Source organism: Synchiropus splendidus, chromosome 8 (genome assembly GCF_027744825.2).
Source record: "Synchiropus splendidus isolate RoL2022-P1 chromosome 8, RoL_Sspl_1.0, whole genome shotgun sequence".
Taxonomy (NCBI): Eukaryota; Metazoa; Chordata; class Actinopteri; order Syngnathiformes; family Callionymidae; genus Synchiropus; species Synchiropus splendidus.
The window spans coordinates 9,005,482-9,033,479 of NC_071341.1; the positions used below are offsets into that span (position 1 = coordinate 9,005,482).

At 44.9% G+C, this 27,998-nt stretch overlaps 1 protein-coding gene across 2 annotated transcripts; it reads left to right on the forward strand.

The window, feature by feature from the left end:
- LOC128764073 (protein phosphatase Slingshot homolog 2-like) lies at positions 1–27,961 on the forward strand. Of its 2 annotated transcripts, XM_053873508.1 has the most exons (15): positions 1–189; positions 2,950–2,993; positions 19,278–19,384; positions 19,581–19,645; positions 19,719–19,840; positions 20,499–20,564; positions 20,646–20,711; positions 20,827–21,021; positions 23,351–23,444; positions 23,567–23,695; positions 23,773–23,819; positions 24,023–24,169; positions 24,245–24,445; positions 24,688–25,534; positions 26,221–27,961. In XM_053873508.1, exons 1-15 carry the CDS (start codon positions 127–129, stop codon positions 27,598–27,600), a joined length of 3,573 nt encoding a protein of 1,190 aa, XP_053729483.1. In that variant the 5' UTR covers positions 1–126; the 3' UTR covers positions 27,601–27,961. The 2 variants fall into 2 exon arrangements, with proteins under 2 accessions (XP_053729483.1, XP_053729482.1); XM_053873507.1 differs by lacking the exons at positions 1–189; positions 2,950–2,993 and adding an exon at positions 12,995–13,355.
- Positions 27,962–27,998: the final 37 nt, after the last annotated feature.

Consider the following 27,998-nt stretch of genomic DNA (forward strand, 5'->3'; position numbering starts at 1 on the left):
GTGGGCAACTGAGAGGCGACCGGGGGAGACCTCGGGATCACCGAGGCGTTTATGTCCAGAATAATGGCCGGGACTCCGTCTCTTCACGCCCGGAGGTGACCGCGGCGCGAGCTACAGAAGGCGGACATGGCGCTGGTCACCGTCCAGCGGTCGCCGACCCCCAGTAGCACCTCCAGCCCGAGTGTGTCGGTGAGTACCCGGTTACTGCTGCGGTGACGTCTGTCTACTCTCACCACATATAACCTTATTGATTCTCCACGTCTCCTTCTAGCGACTTTATCTTCTGTTTCCTTGTTGTTTAAACTCTGTAAAGTTGAGCTGTTAGCTGTTTGCTAACTCGCCCCCACCAAACAGGAAGTCACTTCACCCCCGGATATGTGCCCTTTTCAACGAATTTGAAGTCGTGATGTGGGAATAGTTTGTGGTGCGGTTTATGTGTCGGACTGTCTCCCAGTTGATGGTCACTCGCTGCGGTCAGGGAAGTGACAGTGGAGGCGGGGAGCTGGCTGGAAGCAGGTTAGTGTGACAGAGCTGTCAGCCTTGGCCGGGACTCTCAGTCTCTGCTCGTATCCTCCCTGACACTTCTCACTTCTGCCCTCCAGACACACACACTGTAAGCAAAAAAAAAAAAAAAATGGTGCGAGACATGGGGAAGCGGAGAATTGATGGTGGTTCAATGCGGTTATTTCCAGTGCTCCAAAGCAACACAAGATACATAGTCAAAGAGCAGCCTGAGCGTGAGTCAAGATTGAGTCTTTTATATGTCTTAACCAAGACTGGAATCAAGGTCCTATAAAGGTGTCACTATGATGGAACACCATGTTGGAACCAAACTATTGGCCACTCAGACCGAGGCAGGAAGCAAGTTTGGCTTGCTGGGGCACAACAATGTCGTTCAAGAAACACAGTTTGAAGGAGTGGAGATCACAGATTAAGACCAGAACATTTGTAATTGAAGTTGATGTGGACCAAGTCAAGAGTTTTCGCCAAAGAAACAACCTGTGACTTCTGATAGTCTAGTTATGGTAATGTAACACAGTGTCAAGGAAGGATGTGTAAGAGACACCTGGGTGGGGTTGGAGGAAGCATTCATTACAGAAGGAGGAAGGAAGGGGTTTGATGAAACAGTATGCGAGTGTGATCCAGGAAAGAGGTAATATACGAGGAAGAAGTTGATGGATTGACAGGTATTGATCACAATGTGAGGACGGAAGTAGGGGGTCGGATTAGATGATGGGATCATGTATACAGAGAGCAGAGTTCAGCGTGACTGGAAGGAAGTTGGAACAGTTGATATGATGTGTTAGGTAAGAGGTGCGAGATGAGGTGCTCCATCCCAGCGTTTTTTTCCTTTATTATTCAGTGTTTTCATCAGGGGTCACTAATAAGAAGCCTCTATCTGATGATGATGATGATGCTCATAAACATGGCCGTTGATCCTGATTTATCTTCTCCTGTAGTGAAGGTGCTTGAGCACCCCCCACTTGTCCTTGAATGCTCCAGCGCTCCTCAGTCCTGCGTGCAGGTTTACACTTGCTGGATGTGATAGATTGTATACACCTCTATGTACAACTTAAGCACATCCGTGTTTGTTCTGTGCTCAGAGCTAGATTATTTGTGCACGTCTGAACAAAGTGTCCTACATTTTACATTTTACTATTGTAATCAGCCTGCAGGATTTATTTTTTGTAATTACAAATCTGTAAAGGTCAGAGGAGGCACTGCCGACATGTGCTGCCTGACTGATATGAGATTCATTTTGTGTCAGATATTTTTAAAGTGGAGGCTACCAGCTGCTTATCATGAGATTTTTGGCACGGCTTAGTGAGTCCTCTTGTGTTTCTTTGATTCATTATGAATATTATATGGCGACGGTAATTCCAATAATCTGACAAATGATCCGAACATTGCCACAAAATGGATGCATTTCAGCCTCCAAGTGTAAAGTATCGCCTTACAGCGGTGGTCCTATACACTAATCTGCCTAGCAGCACGACAGCTGTTCTCATTGGCCGCAGGACCACTCCCTACACATCCATGCAGTGCTGCGGTAACCATAGCGATGAGCCTGTGCGTTATGTCCTCTTATTTAGGGCCAAAATTGCTGACATAAATACTGTCAAGACGATTGAAAGGTGTCATGCTGAGGGCTGTAATGGTTTGTCTGCAAGTTCTGCTGAGTTAACCATTTTGTGTGTGTGTGGTTTGTGTTGTATAGCCACAGTTTGTCTTGAGGGCAGGCTGCGGGGCGACTGATGCGCGCAGCGTCATTCCACCATCTGCCGTGTAAGCTTGATCAGATCCGCGAGAGAGAGAGATGATGCCTGGATCCTCCCAAATTCACGCTCCTTCTCTTGCTGACCTTTCTATCCTCATCCTCTTCCCCTCCTTCATCACTTCTTTAATCAAAAGCAGCATTACCGTCTTAAGTGGAGTTCAGTGTCTCCACATTTCCCGCTGCTTAAGGTCCTCTCTATGTTTGTGTGTGTTCTTGTGTGTAGTCGAGGCTGTGCCTCCGCCAGGATGGACAGATTGACTCCAAAGAGAAAGTTCCTCTTAGTTTTGTGAGGGATTACAGCGAGGGGCTGGGATTAAAATGCTTCTATGTGTGTGTGGTGGACACTGCTGGGTGCTGTGGTGGGTGGGTGGGGGAGGATAATTGCATTTTGGGGGAGGCACTGTGGGGGGTGGTCAGCAGCCTGCCTCATCCCCAGCTCTGAAATACTAAGCGTTTGAACTCAAAAGCGCGAGACTCGCGTCCGGGGCGTCTGTTGACGGAAGGTTAATTGAGTCTGACTCAGCCAGTGGTGCAAATATCATTCAGCTCTTCCTTTTCTGCTCCTGTGTTCTTGGCTGAAAGACTGACTCATGCTGTTGTGATGACTCAGCAGTCTCACTCAGGCCATTTCCAAACTAAATGTTTGTCTTTTCTGTGTGTTTTCCCTTCAGGAGTCTGGCAGTGGTGAAGATGATTGTCGCTCCCGTCCCAGGAGGTGAGACACACAGCCCCTTCCTTCTTTTTCAGTCACGGTGCATGTTGAGGCTACCGTCACTAGGGGGAGTCGTTACATCGATGTTGGATGGTCGTCTGCTGCAGCTTCATAACTTCATGTGCATCTCTCTGCAACACTGCAACCCAAGGCCTTGAACCATGTCGTAGCTCGTACTATAAGCATAAGTTTGGTACAAGGTTTCCAGTCCAGAAAACAATGTGAAGTTCACTTACAAGAACTCCACTGGAACACAGTAACCAGCGTTGTGAACCACCTGTTACGGCCACATCTGCATCTTTCCTGTGGTGTTTTGAGTCGGCAGTATTCAGAGTCTTCTACACAAGATTTGTCCGGTTCCAAAGAGGGGGGTCAAAGCCACTGGAAAAGGGGTCCCCCAGAATGTCCCCTAAAAAATTCTATGCCTTAATCTGCAGCGCAGCAAACTATGAACCACTTTGTCTCTGAAGACCTGCTTTGGTTTCATCACCTATAGCTGAAGTATACTGATGAATAGAAGTATTGATGGGCCACAATTGTCGGGATGCAGTGTGTCATGAGATAGAGGGTTTGTGAACTTCCCATGAACAAAAACTGCTGAGAGGAAATGACTTGAATAAACATAAATAACACTCACCATCTATCACAAGTTCATTCCTTTCAAGGAAAGCCTCTTCCAAAAGAACTTTTGTTGTCAGAAAGTATACACAAGGTCACATCCTTTGCTGACTTATTTTTATCGCAGGTTTATAAAGAACTGTCTGCATTCGGGAAAGTAATTGGAAATTGAATTTGTTTGAGATGAAACTTGCGAGTTGATGGTTTTGTATTTGGCAGTTCATGAGTGAGTGATGACTCTCTTGGAATTTCCTCAGACTTGTTGTTGCAAGGGCTTTTTTGTGTATAGTGTAATGGAACAGACGGCGGAATTAGCAGATACTATGGGTGTGTGCTGGAAGTTGTATAAATAGACAAGTGACGTCACCGCTGTTATTTATGCTTTTGTTTCATTGACTGCAGTAGATCAGTCCTTGGTGAGCTACAAACACAATAAGTGATGAAGACTCTCACACAGAACAGTAGAAATTTATCATCAAATGTGCGTATACCTTCAGTCGCTTTTAAGATATAAGCCTCCAGAATGATCAACTTGTTTGTCTTATCAATTCAGATGTAAATCACCCTCCAGAGAAACACAATCATTAGTCTGACTACAAGCTGCTTTTCTATCTTTAGTGGACTTATATGGGCCAGCGCTGCCTTCGTCTTCACCTGCAACCAACTGTGAATGTACCTTCTTATTCTTGAAGCAGATTTCGAAGGCTTTCATTAGGTCAGGCATGAGAGCAAAAGTACAAGCCAGATTTCTTTTAAATATACTGACAACGTAACATATCCCACCCCTTTCAGACTGCTGTAATCCTTTTCCACTGAGCGGCACCTCTGAAGGCCGTGTCAAAATCCGAAGCCATTTCTCAGGAAATGTAGACATGCTCACAAATGTGGCAGATTTCACCCCGACTAGTGAGATGTTCAAAAAGCAACAACTCCAGTGATACCTCCTGTTAAAGTCTTTGATGTAGTCACTGAACTGGAGCCAGGCATGGCCAATATGTGATTTATTAAATAATCAAATCAGCCGTGACAGTAAAAGGAAATGCTCTGCTCCTTTCCTAAGTAATTGTTTGATTTGATTCTGCCATTTTTTAAATTTCATCTGAACCGGCGTGGAGGCTACCAGCGTGTCAACAAGGAGCAAGGAGTTTAAAGGCATGTCTTGATCAGGAAAAACATTCAACACCTATTGGCGATGCTTGTTTTTTAAATTGTCAATTGTCAGTTTTTTAACAGCTTTATTCTTGGTATAATACGCTTGAATGTGCAACGTTTCATAAAATAAATTTTCTATATTTACTGTCATCATTTTCATTTGTTTCTGCTTCAATATTTTCCATCCATTATTGCAATCTCGTTCAGTATCCTTCATCAGTTCTTTAAGGATAATAATAATAATAATACTTGTTTTCATGCTGGCGTCACCGTGGAGGAGTGGTTAGTGCTGCTGCAACTCCCTTAGGGCAACTCTGAGTTTTGAGCACACTTTGTGACACGAGCTTCCCTCTGTGCTTGTGGATGTTTCCGCCAAACACTCCAGTTTCCTCCCACAGTCGAAAAACATACTCGTGATGACTCTTGACAAATGTTTGGGAATGATTGTCCTTCTTGTTAAACTAGCTAGGCTGGACTCCAGCCTTCCATGATCCTACTTAGGAAACAATTTGATTTTTACAATTAAACAGATTAAAATTTGTTTTCATTGCAGATTTTTGCGCTTCTTTTGAACAGCATTGTGTATTGAAGCCAGTGATGAGTGAATGTGAACCTCACTGCGAGAAACAAATTGAAGGGCATCCACCGTTGCTGTTGCGTAACATCACCCTTGCAAGTGAAATTGGCGACTCCTAGCTACTACAGTTCCAGATCTATTTTAATCACCTCTGTGCAGACACAAGCCATTCCTCCTCATGTCCTCCTGAACTTTTAAGAGTGGTCATAATGCCAGGATACCTGGTGCTAAGACCATTGGTGAGCGAGAGAAGGATGCTTGAGCGGCCATTCACACTTGTTTTGACCAGTAGAGAGTTACAGAGAACTCACAAGGAGAGCATGTTTTTGGCTTGTGGGAGGAAACCAGTGGGAGTGCAGCCCCCTCATACAGAACCCCATCCAGAGTGTTACCCCCATTTGGAGTGGTCACCGAGACGAGTCATAGGTGTTTTCCAAGGTACCACCTGGTGGGCAAATTTGGTGTCACAAATCCTCATGTGCAGCCCATTTTAGTCCAAGTCTTATGTTCCAGCGTTGCATGTAGTGATTACAGTGGTCCTGAACAAAACCCGATGTTAGATGTGCGTGGAAGGATTTGAGGTGACTTAACACTTTTTTTTTTGCGAACTAAAACAGGGTGACATCACCCCAGCGAGCTTTTACACACCCCAGTAGAGCGGAGGAGGGCTTGTGGTTCCAATTATCTGTTAGGTAATTCACTAAAGCTGCTCCATGCTGCAGCTGGTGAAGTCATACCCACTGATGCTGGTGTACACACATGGGGTGCAGCCAAGGGTCTTTTTAAGTGACCCCTAATACGCGTTACATAAGCGACCAGGTTCAGTTAAATATGAGTTCTCCACCCTACATATGGATCCAAGAAGCGGTGGAATTGACGGAGCATGTGGAGACAGTTGATATTCTTCAAAAGTTGACTCACACATTGCTCTGTTATGACCATGTCAACAAGCTTCTCACACAAATCTGCCCTCTAAAAACTTCATCTTCCCACCAAACTCTGCTGCCTGGGACTGTTGCTCTCCTTTAGGTTGCGAAACCAATGTTTTTGGGGGTTGTGTGAGAATCCTCAACAGGCTGAGAGGGTTGTGATAGAAGCTCAGTCTTGTCTTTCTGTGGCTGCCAAACAAAAGAGGCTGCTTCCTGGCCAGCTTGTGACTGTCTGCGAGGATATCATGTGACCGGGCAAAGTGCACAAGGCCACATGATTGAACAGTACATTTCACACAATGCTCAAGCTGCGTTTTGCTGTCAAGTTAAATGTCATGGATTATTAACACAGTGGTGATCACTTGGTAAATGTGACGCTGGGTCACAAAGTTGTGTAAAAACTATAGGTTAATTTGTAGATACAAGCTTTTAATTCCAAGATAGATATCTTGATCGATACCCAGATATTTAGACAGTCGATCACTCACCTTATTGAACTGCCAACGATTTTCACTCAACTCTTCATCTTTTGATCACAACTGTGTAAACTATTTCCCTTTTATCCACTTCTGCCGCATAGTTTTTTGAATGGGCTGTGATAAGGGCAGACAAGAATTTGTAAGAGCGAAGGTTTTGATTGATAAGTTTAAAGCATGTGTCAAACTCACGGCCTCTGGGCTAAATCCGACCCGCTACGTCTTTTTTTCTGTGGCCTGCAAGAACTTTAAATACCCGCAGTCTGCTTAAAAAGAAATTCAGTACGAATTCATGGTTCACCAAAAACTACTTCTGCTACGAGGCACGTTGATCTCATGACCCAAGATGCCGGTATAGCAGGCTTTTTTAGGGAGCAGAGATTATGAATGTGAACTACTCTGACGGTGAATATGATGATGAGCGGGGGGATTTTATATCCCACACGTTCTTTTCAGAGTGGCTCGATCTGTGTTCACCAGTGATGGTTTACTCATGCGTGGCATTCCTGTCACAAGAAGACCCTGCATTTTGTCTGGTGAAATAAAAGTGTTAGATCTAGGGTTGCATCAATTTATTGGGCAGATATGGGCATTTGTGTATGTGTTTTGGCTGTGGAAATACAAGAAAAAGCAACCTCCAAAAATCTGTATCGGCCCCCACAAAAAAAGTGGCTATATTTCGCAATAAAAAAAGACTACAATCGGAACTTTAAGATATTAAGTTTCATGACTTTTTATTATATTTTTTTAGAAGAATAGATGGAAATAACACACTCATCTCATATGAACTTTCTTCTTACACATTGTGATGTAACACAATTTCAAATGAGACAACTTCCTGGTGCTTTGTCTTACGTACAGATTCAGCTTGATGGTTCTGTCTGACATATTCAAGTGTGATTATTATGAATTTATCGTGATCTAATTAATTAGATGCATTTAAAAGAATCAACAATTGTGTTTTCTTGATACTCTCACTACTGCTGGGAGGCTTTATTGTCTGGTAATGAACCGTATTCCCATCGACCATTGTACTTAACGAATCAATGCAGTCTTTCATCCAGCCAGAAGTGAGTTGACCTTTTCTTGTTATAAAAATATGACTGCCAGCTGTAAAGATTCTTATCACTGCGGTGTCCCTTAGTTCTCACAAACCAACTTTTAAAGAGTTGTTACGCACAAGCAATGACAGTAAAAGTTCAGAAAGGGAACAAAGTGGAGTCGAACAACGCCATGTCTTATATAATGATGTTGGTACAATAAAGGTTGATGTGACTCGTGAAAAATTGGATTATGGATCACATTGTTTCACAAGAGTATCAGATGAATAACAGTTTGTTTCATCTGCTAATTGAAATGCACTGCATTTATTAACAGATTGTTGAAAGGGTTTACTTGATTCATGCCAATGCATTCAGCAAAAGATAACATTATTGAAAGATTAAAAGGCTATTAGTTATCAGTTCAGGAGTGCAAAGTGAGCATCAAATCTAAAGAAAATAAAGGTGCGGGCAGCGAGGAGCCACTGTAGTGTCTTGAGTGATTTGTGGTGGAAGATGTTCTGCAAGATTGAAAGTGAAGATTTAGGAGATTAACCAGACCAACTTTGACTTCAGGAGCACGCTGCTGGCCAAAAGATGGGAGGAGCTGCAAGAGTGAGAGATGGAAGTCTGGGTAGTTTGGTGACATGAATGGACCAAGTATATCGGAGAGGCTGCACTTTTGTGCCACAAAATGTCCAGACGTGCCACACAGGTGGAGTGGTTGTGCTGTCCAGCTGGGTTCGAGTGCTGAGAAGCAGTTGGAGTATTGATCGCATGTGACTGCCAATTGCTGACATTGGATGGGAAGAGTTTAACCTCAGCGCTCTGACTGCAGTAAGCTCTGCAGCTTTATTGGCTGAAGGATCGTAGTTGTGACAGGACAGCTGTAAAGCAGTCAAACAAGAGCTAAACATTGACGTTATATAAACCTTCATTTGACTGGTTTATTTGAGTTGCCTGGTCCATCACAGCTGCTACTGAAGTTCTTGACTTGTCTGTGGTGTCACAAAGACTATGCCTTGGGGGCTCATTGCCAGATTGTAGAAGTATTTGTGTTGTTGCACTTGAAGCTGTGGGTGTTTGCGCAAGCAAGAGGAGCGGGGTAATGAGGGCAGTTGCACAAAGTCATTCAAAGAACTAGAAGCGCAAGGTACAGCAAGGGAACAGTTGGAGGCTAAACAGTGGTGCAATTACCTCTGCATGTAAAGACATGCCCTGTCAGGTTTAAGGTTCTCCTCTGTCTGTTGATGTCAAACCTGCTCCCAAAGTCGCCCACCTGCCCTCTTCACCTTGATGCCCTGTCCTTCATTAGTCATGACGCTGGAATCATCAAGACTACTCTGATGAAATGGTAACAAAAATGTGTTTGTATTCATTTCAGATGTTATGCCACGAATCGATGCAGAATCTTTCAAATTTACGATACCATATTTATGGGACTGAATTCGACCCTCTCCTCAAAAGGGCGTCTTTGTTTCCCTTATCTTCTTGTTTCGGTGACTCCGCAAGGTTAAATGCTGCTATCGCTACAGAGTGGTCAGCAAACATTTGAACTTGAGGAGGCAACCAAACACTTGCTTTTACTCTAGTGACTTGGAAACAAAGACTAGTGGTTCCATTTTATGATCTGACATGACTTGTTTTTTTAACCGATTGACCCACTTTAAGTCTGTTTTAAATTGGGTTTTTGTGATAACGGTGAACGTGGAGGTGAACATGTGCTCACGAGACACATGGAATATGTCATCAGAGACTGTATCTGAACCTGCATGAAGGAAATACATCCTGAATGCTGCTCCTAAAAGAAGTAGTAAGCTGTTTTGTTGCATTTGTCAATTTAATTAAAGTTTCTTGAGCCCCGTATTAAGCGGCAAACTAGATAATTTGAAAATATTCTCAATTTCAGATGATCACCTACTGTCCATTTCCCTTTATGTGTTGTTATCGTGACTCTAGTTTGCCCTCTACCATCCTTTTCCACCATATGTGTCAGTAACTGGGTTCCTATTCCTCTTGGAAATATGCCATATTTAAATAGCACATTCTTTATCTGTCAGTGGGAATGCTGAAATGTAAAAAACAGAAGAAACATTGAAGCTTGCATGGCGATGGCAGCACATTTTCTGCTGTAGCTAGCTTCCTAGCTTCTGTTCCATTGCATCAAGTGGTCAGTTGAATGTGGCCCGCATCATTTTGGTGGTACAGGTCGAAATTATTATGCTAGATCACCAAGAACAAGACAGAACAGGTAAGACAAACATAACTTTGTCCAAAGGCACTTATGCCCATTAAATAAAACTCATTTAAATGACACAAAAACAATGTAAAGTGCAAAAATGTTACATTGTTTAAACATGTATTCATGATCTTCCACTCTGCAGCTGTTGCTACCAGTCAGATTTGTGCCATGGTGTGCCATGGGTGCATCTTGCAGCAATGAGGTCCGCCGTGATGTGGTCATAGCTGCATAGCTTTCCATTGCTTTTCTTATAGAAACCAAAGTTTGTATGTGACCGACTGAGGCGAACTCGCCAGTGAAGACAAAAAAGGGCATTTAAATGCCAGCTGTAAATCACGAGTTGGTATTGTTTAAATGCTGGTTGTGAGAGGCGATCATGGAAATGCAGGTCCTCAGGCAGCAGTGCGTCTTGTCCCTTGTTTACTGACTGGCCGAGACACAAAGCAGAGGACAGTTGTGCAACTCGTCCAGATCTCAGCCAAACATCACAACAGCCTCTCGTGTTACCAGACCACAAGCACCCAAGTTCCCGCCAAGGGGCAAGTAAATTTGACGACACTAAACACAACCACATGACTGAAGCAGCTGTGTGCGCGCGCGGACTGTGTGGTTTACGGTTGCTAGCGGAGCCCTTCGCGAAACCTGCTCCGCGACGTGAGAGCTGTCAATAGGAAGGTGAGACGGAGCAAAAGTGTAACGTGATGACAGGAGTGCAGGTGTCTGTGTGTGATGTAATCAACGTAGCTCTGGGCACCAAACATGTTGAGTGTTAAATGACCTCATTAATAGTGGAAAGTTCTACTCGTATTTGCAATTGTTGAGGCATGTTTTGCTGCTGTCGCCAAAAATCTGGCCCAAATGGAATGGAGTGAATTAAAGAGCCTCTGCTTTGGTAAACACTTGCCATACTTCTGCCACATTAGATGTGATACAAACCTTCCTGTCCACAGTGAAGAGTGACTGAAGCTATGAAGTTGTTATCAGTCAGGGGAGATTCATGACTCCAAAGTACTCTGGGTGGTGACTTCAGTGTGTCATACCTCAAAATTCACTGTTAATTTCAGCTGAAATTTGTTAACATATGCATAACACTTTCATCAAGTCTTAAACCTATTCACCTACTGTACGACCTTTGCTCGCGGTCTTACATAACATGCTAAACTTGAACAAATATTAGCTTGCTCATCGTTGTGACCAGCCCTTTTTCCAAATACATTGCCCTTAACACCTAGTCGTGTTTGTCGAACCCGTTCTGTATTGAAACATGTCACTCCAGACAAGCTTCAATGCAGAGTTGCAGGTCAGATGTCGAACTACAGTGGCTCCATTGATGTGGTTAAGCCCAATCGATTACTCAGTTGTTAAAGAACATTGACAGGTTTGTAAGAAACAGGATTTGCTGTATATCAGATTTTGCAACCAAATAGTTTTTCTTTATGATTCATAAAATCTAACGTTTACTCTTAGTATGATCCCATAAATGATGCTACTTGAGTAAATATTGTTAGCATTAAAAAAGAAAATTGCTTAGATGTTCTTATCATTTGGTTGCTGAATGTATCAACTTAAAATACTCTTTTATCGGCAAACGTCCGGAATTGAATATAGTTCGATGTATGCTAAGTTCACTCTCTAAGATTTCACCTGAAGAAAGGTTCTGTTGGAACTCGTCTTTCCTTTTAAATGCCTGGCCACCACTGGCCCGATTCTTTTAAATAAATATTGTTTTGCCCTTGTCCTTGACTGTTATTATATTTTTCTCACTTGTGTGTCATCCGATGTATATATACACTTCAGGTACTTTACAGGCACTGATTTCAGACCCACGGAAGTTGTTTTTAAACTGCAGTTCAGATAGCAAATGACATTGTTTTTAAAAAAGAGGGAAATTGAACATGACATTTCTGCATGAAGACTGATGTATTTTTACGGCGTATCTGGAACAGTGGACATAGTACTTATTGCGTGATGCACGCACGTCAGCGGAGAGTTCCTTGCTTCGACTTGTGCTTTAGTCATAACTGAAACATTTTCATGCTTGAAGAAATATGTTATGTGCTTCATGTACCACTTCCCTCACACCCCAGGAGTGTTCACAGACCCGCAGCCAAAAATGTGTTGTGTAACCGCGCCGTTATTAGTGCCCCATTTCTTCCTTAAACTCCCGCTTGATATCACTAAAACCACAAAGCCCTGACTCCATGAACGTTTTCTCAACGCTCCGCTTTACTGCTGGGAAAACATTTAATCCAGATGTTTCGCTTGGCTTTTTTTTTTTTTTTTTGTAGGCTGCTTGGCACTTGCTGGTGCAAAGTTCAATAAGTCTGAAAACCACTGTCCGTTGAAGTCCAGATGATGTAATCGGGTTTAAAACACTGCACCAAGAAGGTGAGAGTCTCTCAGACTCTTCTTAATCGTGAAATCTTGTTTCTTGGATGGTGTTTTCATCAAGGTTTATCTCTGCTTTATTCCTCTGCTCTGGGCTCGAATCAGGAGAAGTGCAGCCTGTTTCTCATTTTGCGTCTTATGTAACACAGGCACAAGGTTTTTGGAGGGAGCCTGTGATGAAGACAGGTCTCCACCCTTCTTCTCTCTGTATTACATTAGTCCAATTTCCCCAGTTGACCATGTTGTGCAGTGTGATGTTGGAGAGTCACGGGTGGAATCTCATTATCCTAGCGTGTCATTAGTGGATGAATTAGGAGGCAGGAAATGGGGTCAAACATGTTTGCTAATCTGCTGACTGATGACCCAGACAGGTGGGCTTTGAAGCGGGACCCTGTGGTATCAGTCATGGGCACCTTCACGGCACGTAAACAGAGGCATCGGCAGCACTTGTGGACGGGCCGGTTGGGACTTCCCTCGGCTTCTCATTGGCTGCGCAGCTTCCCCCAAAACACGTGTCCGCAGCTCCTCCCTGCCTCGGCTCCAGTGAGAGTTCGACCCAAGACATATGTCCCGGCACTGTACGCGAGGAAGGTTAGAGGAGGTTCATGACGCTCAGATAAAGCGATCTCACTCCGGATCATTTTCTTAAATTCGAGGTGGGAAAGGAACACGATGTTCTCACTTGACTAACGCCGAGATTTGGGGATATTCATTCACTTTGACTCATGTCTGCGGACGGAAGCGCGGCAGCGGAGTGAAGCGTTCCCCGGACTTGGTGCACCTGAGGCGGCGTCCGCTTCCAGCTCGCCGCCGACATGACTCTCGGCGCGGTGTCCGCCGCCGCTGGCTCGCCGGCGGTCAGCTTCTGCTCCTGCTGCGGGGCCAAGATGGTACCATGCTTCGGCAGCAACGCGGTGGTGGCGAACAATCGCATCAACCAGTTGTGAGTTATTGTGTTGAAACCTTTTTTATATGCTAAAATTAACATGAATTAGAACGAACATCGCAGTAATAACGTTAGCGCGCTATCTGTCACTCATCCTGCTATTTGCTTTATAGCAAGTATGTGTCATCTGGAGTATATTTCGACACACGTTTGGCAAAAGTTTTGCAAGGGCGCTGTTGAATGGATTTCCCAGTGACGTCACGGCTGCTTACTCATCATTTGGTGCTCTCTTTTGACCTAACAGAGGCATCCTTGCACCATGCAGTGTGTGAATCATCTCACTTGAAATATTCTTCCCGGGTGTTCAGTGCGTCTGTCTGCACACCTTCAAATTATTGTCGTCCATATTTAACGGGATCTTTTATATTGACTCATTACTTATAATCTTGAGTTGGATGTGTTTTGAGTGTCTTGGCAGAAGAAGATGGAAAGATCTGGAAGTTAAAGTTCCTGATTCCTGTTCCGAGGAATTCAGAGGATTCATCTGGAAGAGTGGTTCTCTGTCTTCCCTTTCCTCCATGGAGGAAGTTCTTACATAGCAGTGACAGAACAGGACTGAGTTTAGGAAGTGAAACTGAGCAGTCAATGTCCAGGAGTGTGAAAAAGCATCCTTTGAATCAGGCTTCCCTCAAAGCAAAAATGTGTAGTTGCGTCTTATTGTGTTCAATTGTTTCATGACTTTGAACTATGTTTTAATGCAAAACAATGCTTTGTATTCAATGGTCATGGCTTCATGCAGCCGCTATTGTTGGTGTTGGGGATCAAAAAAGGTTCAAGCCTAGTCAAGTACCATCCTTTCCATATAGGAGGCGCAGAAAGACCTGCATTTATTGATCCCATCTCTAATCTCATGCACTCAGAGGAAAGGTAAATGTGCCCTTATTTTGCATGGAGAGGCTTTTGTTGACATCATGTTTGTGTCCCTTCTTGGTCCAGATCAAAAGAACCCTCTGTCCCAGGTCCAACTCTCGTGTAGACCACTGTTAGATAACTTAAGCCCAGAAGAAAGAGAAATCAATGTAAAATGACTTCAACATGATCAAACGATGATGTAATCATCTTGATCAAATTTTCCAGAAAATCCGCCTTATTCAAGTCTCCTCTGAAGTGTTTTGTAATCTATCGTGCCGTTGGCAATTCAACATGACCCTGAGAGCCGCAGTCTCCTCAAATCCGCTTGATTTTCAAGTTGATTTAGCGAAATTATTGTTCAACATCCTTGAATGTTCTTTGCTCTGGGGGCTGACAAACAAGAGCTGTTATGTCCTTACCTGTGTTTGTGCTCGGTGGCCGTAACTCCTGGCAGGTCCACCCTCTTGGTGGCCCTTGACTGCACTGCACGTGAGCAAGTTCCCGGATCTCTCTTGAGCAGTTAGTTCATAACTACCTGTTGTAGCTGATTTTGCTCTGTTAAATGTGGGCTTTTTGTTGTGTTTAGCATGGGTTTGGATTAGTAATAACAAGCCCTGACACTGTTGAAGGACTCAAGTGTTACCTGTGGTAAACTCACAGGTTAAACACTGTTATTACCTGACTGGAGATCAGACGAACCGCTTGAGTGTTTCTGTCGCACCAGTCCCAAGAGAATGGTGTAAAACGTGACAAACCAAGTGTTGAAAGACCTTCACTACATAATTTTAAGAAGTTGTTTCTCTGAATTGAATTTTACCGTAACAAGTTAAGTGGTTTCCCTTTAAGGAAAATGTGTCTTTGTGTATTTTCTTTTCTTTTGTTAGCAAATAGAATACAGTAATACACAGACTTCACCAGTCATCTATACTACTGGCCCTTTGATTTCTGATTCTGCTGAAGTTGGTACTTTGTCTTATCCATTACAGATGATAGCTGACTGTACTTTAGTGTCATTATTGCCCTATTAAGCACATTTTTTGTTGCCATTTCACCAGGATTAACGTTATCAGTGTGAATCTCATGGTCTTGTTATAGTGAGAAGCTGGTAGGGCTCCAAAAGATCTGCAAGCTCTTGAACACACAATGGGTCTGACCAGTGTGTTTACTGGCATCCGTACTGCTTCAGAACTATTTTAAGTTCTGTCTGATACCCAGCTTCTGACCCACTTCAGCTCCAAATGCACCATAATCTGCTTTTTTTGGTTCTTCTGTATTCAAAAACAAATGATCAGATATTTATAATTAAAAAGCCAAATAATTATATCTTTGAAGTTGCTAACTCCCTATGAAAAAGGGTCATGGATCTAGTTTTTTTCCACCCATTAACAAACCTCTTTATAGTGCATAATGTTTGGGTCTCTCTGGGTGACACAATAAAAAGAGCTGTACTGCTGCTTGTGTTCATTTAATGGTTAAACAACCAGCAGGAACATGCATTATCAGTTCACTCGCTGACCACATTAGAAAATGGTAGGACCTTGCTGAGACTCACTGTTCTGTGAAGTGGAGCCTGGTTGTGACAAACCCCCGTCTTGAAATAAAGCTGGTCGCTTTAATTTATTCATTGAATTTATTATGGTTTTGGGGAGCACCATTGTGATGTTGTCGTCAAGCTGAAGATGCAGCATGGTTCTTCTTAGTAACCATTTATCAACAGTCAAGTTTTTGGTTGCTACAATACAGCATTGAAAGGAAAAGCAGAACAATCGTTCTTATTGTGACGCAAGTGAAGCGACACTCTCTCATCACTCAATGCGCGCCACATCCAAATAGTCATTAAGTAGGATTTAACGTCTTTGGAATATGGCCAGACTGAAGTTGTGTCCTGTAAAGAATGAAATCCAGTTCCTCAACGGTGACGCATGCATGTATTGTTCTCTCCACGCCTCCCTCTGTTTCTTCTTCTCTTGTAGCACAATTTAAGACTGAATAAACACACTCCCTGACACACATATGGTTAGCTCCCAGCATTTTCCAGTGGCTTGCATGTCTCATGTAAACCCGTGTGGCCTTAGCAGCGGCTGCCCTGCATCAAGCAAGGCCCTATATTTATCCCACTTTCCTCCCACCAGTGACTAATAAGGGCACACACAGGAGGGGGGTTACCCACTTATCGGTCACTATGTGGAGTGGTCCTTACATAGTGATGATTGTGTCTGTGGCTGTTGCCCTAACAAGTACCTACTGCTGCGACTCAGCCAATGGCCTTGGATGTGCCCAGGACAATGACCCACCCTACTGCCTTCCTACCCCACCAAATATTCCAAATGAATGCCAGTTTTTTTGACTCAAAAAGGGAGCAGATGGCTGAATTTTCTTCACTAGGGTTCTCAACAAAACATCAGTTATATAATCACCGTCACAATTCTGAGCCCGCACACAGGCAGTCTGGGTCCCGCATTGTACAGTAAGTTGACCAAAGTCCTCTGTATGCACAGCTATGAATAGCTGAGACTTTTAAAGGGCTGGTGTATTTTTAGAAACCAGTCCCTCTCAGCCCCCTACGTCGTCAAAACTCAGGCTTATTAGATTCCACTTTCAATGTGTTTGAGCGCAGGTGAAAAAGGAGTGCACGTGTCAGGGTTCTATTACATGTACAGTAGCGCAGCTATAGATGGTCATTGCCAGGCACAAAGAGTAAGTGACATATCTGGAAAAAGTAGGACAGAGGTGAAGATATGGAGCGCTGCCGAGAGGAAACAGCACCGTCAGGAGTGAATAGGTTGTGGGAAATTAGCTCAGTGCAAAGTGCCCTTTTATTTTTTTTAATCAACCTGTCTTGCTGTCTGCCCTACTGCTGCTCAACACTTCCACACTCTCAGCAAAACTCAGGAAGGGCAGTCGGATGACCCCAAGGATGGATGGATGGATGGTGTTACACCGGACAGAGTGAAGGAAGCCTAAAGGGCAGACGGCACTTCTTGCCAAGTGAGAGGGAGGAATGTGAACCCGAGGAACTGTAACACCTAAAGAATAGCAGGCAGTGAGTGTAGGGTATCAATCTGCCCTTACGGGGACCGTTTTGAAGAGTTATAGTTGCAGTCTTCCCCTGCGCTAGTTTCTTGCCCCTGAAGCTATGAAACCTACCCTATTCAGTTTGTACTGAGCAGGTGTGTATTCATTTGCACAGGAAAACTGTAATATGCTTTCTATTTTTGGGACAATAAGCCCACACGACCCATGCTAGTTAAACCAAACACAGTATCTCTTCATAAGGGGAGATGATTGAAAAAGAAAAACCTGGACTGAACTGATTGAACCTAAAGGACAAGCTACACGCAAGCTGTTTGTGAAGACAATACTTTATTTAAACTTGGGCTAAATACACATGAGGAATCAGTGTTGTTTTCTGAAACGTCTTGGCAGAGAATACGTTTGCGGAGTGAAGACTGACAGATGTTTAAGGACCTACATTTCGCTGAGATCGTAAACGTTCAGAAGTCTTGTGGCTGTCATTTGACACGGTCATGAGAGTTTGCAGAAGTAGGTCCTTCTGTTGCGTTGGGTTTGCTGTGTTTCCCACACTTGAATGTGGGCCAGACCTGGACAAAATGGGGCTGCAAGGGACTCCTGCATCCAATGGTCTCCTCAGGTTGTGTTTCTGACAGATTTTTTTTTAATTTCCTCCTATTTTTTGCTATTCACAATTAATTTATCTACTTATATAACTTGTTCAAGTTCCTGTTTTTCTGACTTAACTTTGTCCTTCATTCGTCTCATTTGTCCATTTTGTCAATATTTTTGGTAGAAAATGTACATATTTCGATACATCTTGTCTTAATCCAGTGCTTCTCACTCTTCTCTGTTTTCTGCCCCTAACTCTCTGCCGCCTCTTTAAATAGAATTATTCATCTACAAAATTTTCAAAAGTGCACCTCTGCTTAACATTGTATCCTTGGTAACATTGCAAGGTAACGTAAGAAAAAAGAAAGTCAGACAGATCAACTTACACTAAAGAATAGGTCACATGCTTCCCCCTCTATTTTGTTTTGGCTTGACACCCCGTGACACATCACTGTGTATATCATGAGCCTTTTAGATGCTCTCCCCTGATGGTGTTGATGGTTAATTTTGCCTGCAGTGGAACATCATTCTGAAAACTGATGAAATGAACCGTGTCTGTGTTGCATCCAAAATCATTATCAGTATTTCTATCCTTGAAATGAAGTTTGCACCTTGCACGGAACTTGTCCTGATGTAACATTTGTTTGTATTTTAAATTCGATGCCAAATATTAGCTGAAAACTGAACACGTTTTCATGTAAACACAATAAAATATGATGCAGATAAGAAGTGTTGCATAAGCTAAGGTTGGAAATTATTTTCGCCGTAGAAAACAATTTGTTATGAAGATACAGTGTGTTAGTACATTTACAAAATATTATTCAACATGTGTCCCATGATATATTACGAATGCTAATGCATCCTGAGCGTACTGTAATCTAGGAATTGAGAAGCTCAAATCCAGGCGAAGTTTGGGATCCAGTTGACCTCAGTTCATATCTTCCCCTCCTCATTGCAGTGACCTCAGTCACACTTAATAAGATTAAGTGTTCCTGAGGGGAACAGAACCCCGATTAATGCAACCTGTAGCGCCGTGTACTGGCCAGCTCTTATCTCCATTCAAACATTGTGGAGGAGGGGGACTTTATCATCCCTCTCGGACCCCTGATTTCCTCCCTATCCCTCCCCGCTGGCAGCTGTTGGGAGTGAATAAGTCTGTGTGTGTAATCCAGCTGTGTGGAGGAGCCGAGAACATTGTGTTCTGAGATCACATTTGGGCTTGTTTTGCTTGCATTAGTCCGTCTGTTCTGAATTGGTGAGGCTATCACGCACTGACCAGTTGAATGGGATATCGTGACACTGACAAATGACAAATATTCAATCTTGTCGTCTGTGAAATGCGAGGCACATGGTCAGCAGACTCATGTAAATGATGACTGTGCTTGAATTAAGGAACTTCGGAGCACAAATATAATTCAAGCGTTTTCTCCTCTTCTCTACCAGTATCAGTGAGAGCTTCCTCACAGTGAAAGGTGCAGCGCTGTTCCTGCCCAGAGGAAACAGCCCCACTCCGACCTCAGCCCCCCGCATCAGCAGGAACAAGCACACAGGTAAAAACCTGCTCCTGACTGCTCGGAAGAATTTGGGAGAGTACTTATTGTCTCTACTATGATGGGTAGAAAAGTTGGATCAGTTAGTTCCCAGGTGCATGTGAACAAAACCAGGTTTCGCAAACTCAGGTGTGCTTTAAAGAATGGGATTGTTGTTTAGAGAACTAAAAGGCTGTTTAACATGATTTCTGTGCAGGTGACCTCCAAAAACACCTTCAGACTATGTTCACTGTGCTCCGGCCAGAGGACACGATTAAACTGGTGAGTTCAGTTCATGACGCATGCTGTGTCAAATCAAGCTGTAATCTGACAGTTGTTCTCCTCTATCCCGAAGGCTGTTCGTCTGGAGAGTGCGTACGCTCAGGTAACCCGCTACATGGTTGTTGTCTCGACCAATGGCAGGCAGGACACTGAGGAGAGCATTGTACTTGGCATGGACTTCTTTTCCACTGATAGGTGAGGCCTCAACTCTTCTCTGTCCTGCGACAAAACCAGTGACCCATTCTTACTGTAAACCAAGCTGAAACACTCTTATCTGCCATTCAATTTCCCTTCACATTTTTCTATGCTTGCTAAATATGTGTACAGTTGTCATATAATTATTAGTATTTAACACACTTTTTCTCACCACATCTGGGGTGGGAAATTGAATTTCCATAGCTGCCACCTTAGATTATGATATTGTTGTATTAAATAAAAAAAGAAAACCATTGATGGAAAACGAGATCAAGCGATTTAAGTAAGAGTGTCCTTACTGTCTGATTTTTTAAATTATTATTATTATTATTATTATTATTTATTGTCTTATTTAAAGCCATTTATCCAGTCCAGAGAATAATGTTTAAATAATTTGTTGAACATAAACTTCGGGCTGTGTGAAACATTTCTTCATCATCAGTTTTATGGTTTGGCTCAAACTTCATCATGGTCTCAAAAATACATGCCAGTGGCCACCTTCAGCCCCCATTTTTTTTCTTTTTTTTACCTATATTTTCATGTATATTATTCCCCCTAAACTATTTGCTGATGTATTTTTATGACAGCCTTTAAACTAATTAAGGAACCAGTGAGTCTGGTTTTGGAAGTCTCCTGACTTGTTGTCATGATCCTGCAGCTGCTGTACAGTGGGTCTGGTTCTACCTCTTTGGAGCGACACTCTCATCCACTTGGATGGAGACGGGTGAGAATCTGCACCTGCATTCTGCTTCCTCTTGTTATCGAGTCATTGTTTCACCTCGCTGCCATGTTTCTCTGCCTGCAGTGGATTCAGCGTGTCGACAGTAAACAGGGTTCATGTCTTCAAGCCAGTTTCAGTGCAGGCCATGTGGTGAGCGCTCTTCACATGATGGGATCATTTTGTATCGAATGATTGCTGTTTTTGCTGATAGCCTTCAGTCGGGACAATACGATCTCCTGATGTAGCGTCTTCTGACTCGCTCCAGGTCAGCACTCCAGTCGCTCCACAAGGCTTGCGAGGTGGCTCGCTGCCATAACTACTACCCCGGCAGCCTCTTCCTGACCTGGGTCAGCTACTATCAGAGCCGCATCTCTTCCAACCAGTTCTGCATCAACGAATGGAACGCCATGCAGGATGTCGAGTCGCACCGGGCCAACTCACCGGTTCTTTTCGCCGACTTGTGAGTAGATGACTCTTAAGTTTACGACTGTTAACTGTTTTTTTAGTGAAAGAGAAAAGGTTTGTTGTTGTTAAATTAGATGGAGTTGTTTGTCTGTTTTCACCAAGAGAATAGGACGATTCTAATTCTGAGGAGAGCAGCAAGTTATGAAAACTGTCTCAGAATCTAAATTCATGTTTCTGGTACTGAAATCTTCAAAAGTAAAAGTTGATTTTTGTTTTGCTAATATTTAACTCCAAAACGGTCGCACCAGGTCACCATTTCCTGAATCGCATGGCTGGAGATGGTAAAATAGACTTAAATCTTTGAGTCCATTTTTTTCATAAAATATGTGAGGTCAAAGTTCAACAATTGTAATAAATTAATCTGTCATAATTAATCTTATCCTCACAGCATTGGATGAATCCGAGTGAACTCACTGTGGTTAAAAATAGCAACCACTTCAACAATCATTAACAAATCAACCAGCTCATGGTGTGTGCTGACTATTTTACACACACCCTGAACAGAACAGTAAAATAGTATTTTATTGTTATTTTTTTATTACTGTTAGAGTTGGTCAATACTTTTTTTTTAAATCATGGGGTTCCTGATCCAACAGTGACAGACTAGTTCCGCTGACCTTCCATGTTGAACACGTGCCTTCATGTTCTCAGCTGCTGAAACACTGCTCCGACATTGAACTTAAACATCATGTGAAGTGGTCCTGCTATTAATATTGTTGGGCCTTCAAAAAGTTTTGGAATTCTAAGTGACAAAAGGGGACACGTTGGCACGTGCCGCTGCAGCTCTTTGCTAGGAGACATATAGCCAACATGCCACACGCTGGTGTGGTGGATTATATGTGTCAAGTCACGTCTTCACTTGATGTTGTTCACCGGCCCCTCACGTGCTGATAAACACTTGCTTCTCTTTCACTGCAGACCCTGAAACTGGACTCAGATTTGACTCCTTTTACTTTTTGACCTGCCATATCTGAAACCCACTGACTGTTCCTTCAGGGTACACTGTTAAAAGTGTTACATTACACCTTTATTTGACCTCAAAAATGGCTTAGTCGTTGATTTTTATCACAAAAAAACAGTTTGAGGGCGCACATTTTCACTTGTGTTTTAAGACTTGCCATTAAAGACCCATTTGTTAGGTCAGAGAAAGTGGCTGACATTTAAATTCACAGTGAATTATAATAATCTCCCCACCTGTCTGTTAGCTGAAGATATTGTACTTCAAATTACTCCCTTTTATTAATGTCAACTGTAGGGCCATTAAATGGCCTTGTCTCAAGGTGTTATTGCTGGGAGAAGCCACGGGTGTGTTGTGAAGCTCAGGCTGCTGGATTTATGGCTTTTAGTGCTAGAGGAGAAATTCCCCTTCCCGGTGTGTAGTCACGTGCGTCGGACACCAATTTGTCTCTCTCCCTTGAACTCTGGCACTCTGGAGGTCTGCGGGCGTTTTAAATAGCCGACACCTCAGCTGGCTTGATTTACATGTGGAAAAACAGAACCCAAACGGACGGATTGGTAAACTCCTGCAGAGGGACGGTAGCAGGTGGTCGGGAGCGATGACAGCAGGTTAGAGGCGGTTATTTGGCGGCATCGCTTCTTCCTCGACAAGTGCTTGAGAAACTGTCAGTGCAGAGATTGCCAGTCACTCCATAAACAAGTGATATGAAGCCGCCCAACACATGGCTCTGTGTTTACCCTATCACCTTAGACTGTGGTGGACAAATAAGGAAGTTGTTGTTATTTCTGATGGTAAGCCATCGCTCTGCTCTTCGAGGAAATGACTTTTTTATTGCTCTGGGTTACTCATTTGCAGCGTCTCTACCGTTGCCATCGCTTTGTGTCACGTGTATTTGTCTGGCCTGGTGTCGATCTGACGCCACTTGTTTTGGACAAGTGCGACTGGAATGTGCTTGTCACTCATCTCTAGACCGCGATTAATATAGTGAGAAACTGTTGGAGGAGTCGTACAAACTCTTTCCTCTAGGTAAATACCACTTTTGCTTGACTCACCAGTGTGGCGTCCAAATACACTCCCAGCAGAGCGTCCAGAAACGGAGCCTGACAACAGAAATATTTTACAAGAGCACGTTGTTGTGGATGGCTCGTGGGCCACTCTCGGATTTTCTGTCCCCTCTGCCGTTTCCGAGAAACACACAAAGTGGCGATTCTCTGCTCGGAACAAATAATCTCATTGAAGTTGGACGGCTGGAGAAGCGTTTTCCTGCAGGGGGGCGTGTAAAGGTGTTTCTTTGTGTCTCAGATGGAGGAAGAGAATGTTCTGAATGCTATTTCTTTTGGTTACAAATTTGTGTCTGTGCGAGCAGGCCCACGGAGAGGGAGCGCACGGAGCGGCTGATCAAGATGCGGCTCAGAGAGATCATGATGCAGAAGGACCTGGAGAACGTCACCAGCAAGGAGGTGAGAAGTTTCATCTTGGTTCTTCTTTCTCTTCCTCGGGTCGGTACCAATAAAACCTGAGATCAACCTTGATGCAGAGCTCCTGGTCCTTACTGGATCTGACAGTTGTGATTCCTCTTCAGATCCGCACAGAGCTGGAGATGCAGATGGTGTGTAACCTGAGGGAGTTCAAGGAGTTCATAGACAATGAGATGATCGTCATCCTGGGACAAATGGACAGCCCCACTGAAATATTTGACCACGTCTACCTGGTAAATACAAGTCTCTCTGTGCACAGCTTGAGTTCAGATGAAGGATGTTTCTGAGATGGATTCAAACGTTTCTGCAGGGATCCGAGTGGAACGCCTCCAACCTGGAGGAGCTGCAGAACAGCGGGTAGGATTTTAAAATTCACTGTTACTGGCTACTAAGAGTTATTAATGATCAGGCTTCATGAAACGCTGTCCTCATTTTCAGAGCCCACTAGGTGGCAGTGTCTGTTGAAATTGATTGCTTTTAAACCGAGCGCGCCACCTGTTAAGCATTAAACCTATTCTGTTGAGATGTTGTGGTAACCTCCTCTGGGTTCCTTCACCTAGGGTGCGCTACATTCTGAATGTGACGAGGGAGATCGACAACTTCTTCCCTGGAATGTTTGAGTACCACAACATCCGCGTGTACGACGAGGAGGCCACCAACCTGCTGGAGTACTGGAATGAAACGTACAAGTTCATCACCAAAGCCAAGTGAGTTCCGCTCGCTCAGACTCAAGAAGCTTTAGCTTCAACAGGCTTCATGAGAAATGTGCTTTCTCTCTTCAGAAAAGCCGGAGCCAAGTGTCTGGTCCACTGTAAGATGGGCGTCAGTCGCTCTGCTTCCACGGTCATCGCCTATGCCATGAAGGAGTACGGCTGGACTTTAGACGCTGCTTTCGACTACGTGAAAGAAAAAAGAGCTGTCACCAAACCAAACCCTTCCTTCATGAAGCAGCTGGAGGAGTATCAGGGGATTCTGCTGGCCAGGTGAGGAGCTCACGTTCTCTTCACTTCCCTGGCCTGCATGACCCCTGGGCCGGACTTGGCTCTGGTCTAGCATAAAAATGAGTCTTCAAAGTTAAAGTTAACTGAATTCTTTAAGGTGTTTATTGCGATTCTTTATTGGACAAGTTAGTGTGCTGGTCTGAGTTTACTCAGGAGGTCGAAGACGTGATACATATATTCTTTTGTATAGACGTAGCATGACGCCATTTCTCCCTCTCCTGCAGCAAACAAAGACACAATAAGCTATGGCGGTCACATTCGGACAGTGACCTCTCAGATCGTCCGGAGCCCATGTGCAAAGCTTCACCTCACGTTCTGGGCCGTTCGGCGTCTCACTGCAACAACAACAACTCCTCCCCCTCCCTGCATCACTTCCTGGGCGTGGCCGTGCTCCAAGCCCTCGGTGCTGAGCCCGAAGACTCCGCCAAAGACTCCTCCTGCGAGTCACCGGGTGAAGAGGAGGTCACGTCGGAGTGTGAGGACCCCCTCCTGGCTGCCTTGCCCCGGCCCAAAGCAGCCACTCTTGTCCCAGAGGATGTGGTGGACAATGCAGCAAGCGTGGCTGTCACAGTGCCTGTTCCTGTCCCCCACCCTCCCCCATCCCTCCACATCCTCCCCCCGACTCCTGAACTCCAGCGTGCGCACAGGGGCACTCTCACCGGGGTCTGCTCCGCTCACAAGCCCCTGGTACTGTCGCCGGTCTTTTCAGAGCAGAGCAGCACCGAAGAACAGTCCCCCATCACCCCCGGACCTGCAGACTCGGCTTCAGACACAGCAGAATCGTCATTGCTGGACACTCCCAGTGAGAAGCCTTCAAGTCTCTCTGACGCTCTGCCCCTTCATGCCAGCGACAACAACAACAACCCCAGCGAGACGGACCCTCGAGGAGAGGGGGACGGCTCGTCCAGCCACAGCTCCGACAGCATCGACTTCTTCAGGGCCAGAGAAAAGTTCCTGGTCTTGGCTCCGGAGGCGGGGTGTCGGGGGCAACAGAGAAGCGAGTCACTTGATAGTGAGGACAGAGAGCTGGAGGTCATGGACCAAGAGGAGAGTGGAACTGACACGTCGCAGGTACAAAGCAGTCATAAAATCACACACGACTTCCACAGTCATGTGCCTGCCAGGATTGTGACGTAGCTAAAAGTTGATGCTTATTTATTTGAATATATTTAAAGGGTTTGGATTTTTCTTGCTTATAATATTAATTTTACTATTATTATTATTATTTTGTTGTTGTTTTAAATGAGTGTTAGGTATTTCTTAAATAGTTTTCACCAACATTTCTCTGATATTGTGCCCTTAAATCCTTCGACATAAAGCCTTACTTGATAAAACCCATGTCCTATAAAACATAACCTAGTCTGCTCTTTCTCTAACTTTCCGTCTCGAGTTTTATTCACGAATGATACGTATAATGACGCCTATAAATATTGAACCGTTCGAAGCAGGAGTGACCAGCAGAGGGCGACGTGTGCAGCGCGAGCATCAATATAGCATAGACGTGAGAAAGATACACTGCTTTTAAGACCCAGTTGAGCTTGTCAGTTTTAATGTGAATAAAAAACAGCCACCTCTTCACCTTTGAACACAAAAAAGCCCCTTAATTCCTGAAAAGAGCCAATTTTCTCTCTTATATTTTTGCTCCTAAAATGTCACCTCACAACAACGACACTTTTTATTATGTATTTCAAAGCTATCAAAAAAGAAAAAGAGGGTCAATATTCAACTGACTCATGGTTGTCTGTGTGTCTCCCCAGTCTGAAGGGTGTGACGACCAGAGCCGAGCCCAGGACAACGGAATATCAGTTCGCCATATCGTCACCGAGATCGAAGCCATATCCCATCCGGTGTCTTCCCCCGCCACCCCTCCGTCGCCTTCGTCCCCGTGTCACCTGGTCATAGCGGAGCAGGAAGGTGACGCCCCCCGCGGGTGTCCGACTCCACCGTCTCCCTCCATGCTCCCGAGCGACTGGCCGGCCGGTTCCGTGCGGCGGGCCACGGAGCAGCTGGAGCAGAAGCTGAGGCAGGAGATGGAGCTGTCGCAGCGCTCGCCGCTGCACTCCCCGAGCACCGAACACCCGCCTCTCCGCTTGTCCTTGAGCTCCGAACAGCCGGCGCAGAGTTCTCCCGAACAGCGTAGCTCTCAGGGAGAGGACAAGTTCAAAGAGCCTCGGAAGCAGACCGAGTGTCAGCGACTCAGCTGCTCAGACTCACTCCCCGACTCCACAAATGCTGAACCCCTCACTGTGCACAGGCCTCTGGAAAGCCATAACCTGACTGTCAAAGCCACTGTTGATACCTCAGACATCCCTGGAAGCCAGTCCAGTCAGACCCGACCCGGCCTCATTTGCCTAGGTGGAGTCACGGCGTCTGAGTCGGACACAGACGCTCATGGAGGGTCCAGCGGCTGCAGCTCCAGCTGTGATGCGCAGAAGAGACTGACCCGCAGCAGCCTGGAGCTGGAGAGAGTCCAGCAGACGCTGAGAGAGCTGCAGGCCTTCCTTCATGAAGGTGTCAGCCTGGAGAGCTCTGCCGCCGGAGACCATGACAAGGAGAAGCCCCAAGGCTCCAGAGACTCCATGGACACTGAGCCAGACGCTTGCGGAGGTTCTGACAAGAGACTCAGAGAGGGCAGGAGTTTCCTGGAGTCAGAGGGCTGGCGCCGAGCCGTGGAGCTGGAGGCTCGGCTGCGGCAGGCCGGCCTGACGCCCCCGTCTCACATGAAAAGGTCCGCCTCTTTGGCCAAACTAGACTGTCTCAAACTGTCCGCACATGACCTCAGCGACCTGGACTTGAGCCCCCGGAACAGGACTCTATCAGTCGACTCACCCGACTCGCTCACCACGTCTCCAACCCACCAAGACGACTCCTGGAAGAAGCAGAAAGTGTTTCCTCAGAGCAGCAGTCCGCCTCCTGAAGACTCGCCGCCACCGCCGCATTGCTCACCGCATTGCTCGCCGCATTGCTCGCCACATTGCTCCACTAAAGACGAAAAAGGTGAGCGGGAGGAGCCGGACGGCGGCGGGACGCTCGCGGCCTTACCTCGCCAGCAGGGCCGCGGCCACTCCAGGCGCTCGCGCAAGGCATCCGCTGAGAAGAAGCTGCGAGCCGCCTCTGCATCGTACAACACCATGTGAAGCAGCCCAGCTGTGGACGCGGTGTTTGCATGTTTATCACTGGATGTGTTTCAACTGGAGTTTTCAGCTGTTCCTGTCTAAGGTCCGAACTGTGACTGAGCCTGCGAGTTCGGATGCCATGTCCCTTTCTTTCTTTTATCGTTTTTTTTAATGGTTCAGGGCCCCTCCCGCGACTCGGAGGGGCCTCTCCTCCAAACATGCACTTTACTGTCTTTACGTGTTTCTTATCCAAGTGGAGAATTCTTTTGCACTGATTTCAGTTCTTTTTTTGTGTTCTTTAAATGGACGTTGTAATCGAACTGTGGCGAATCTGATGTTTGTATCCATGTTTTTTTCATTCAGCGCTTTAACAGGTAATAAATATTAGTTCGTTTTCACCGGCGTGATGTTTTTTCGCA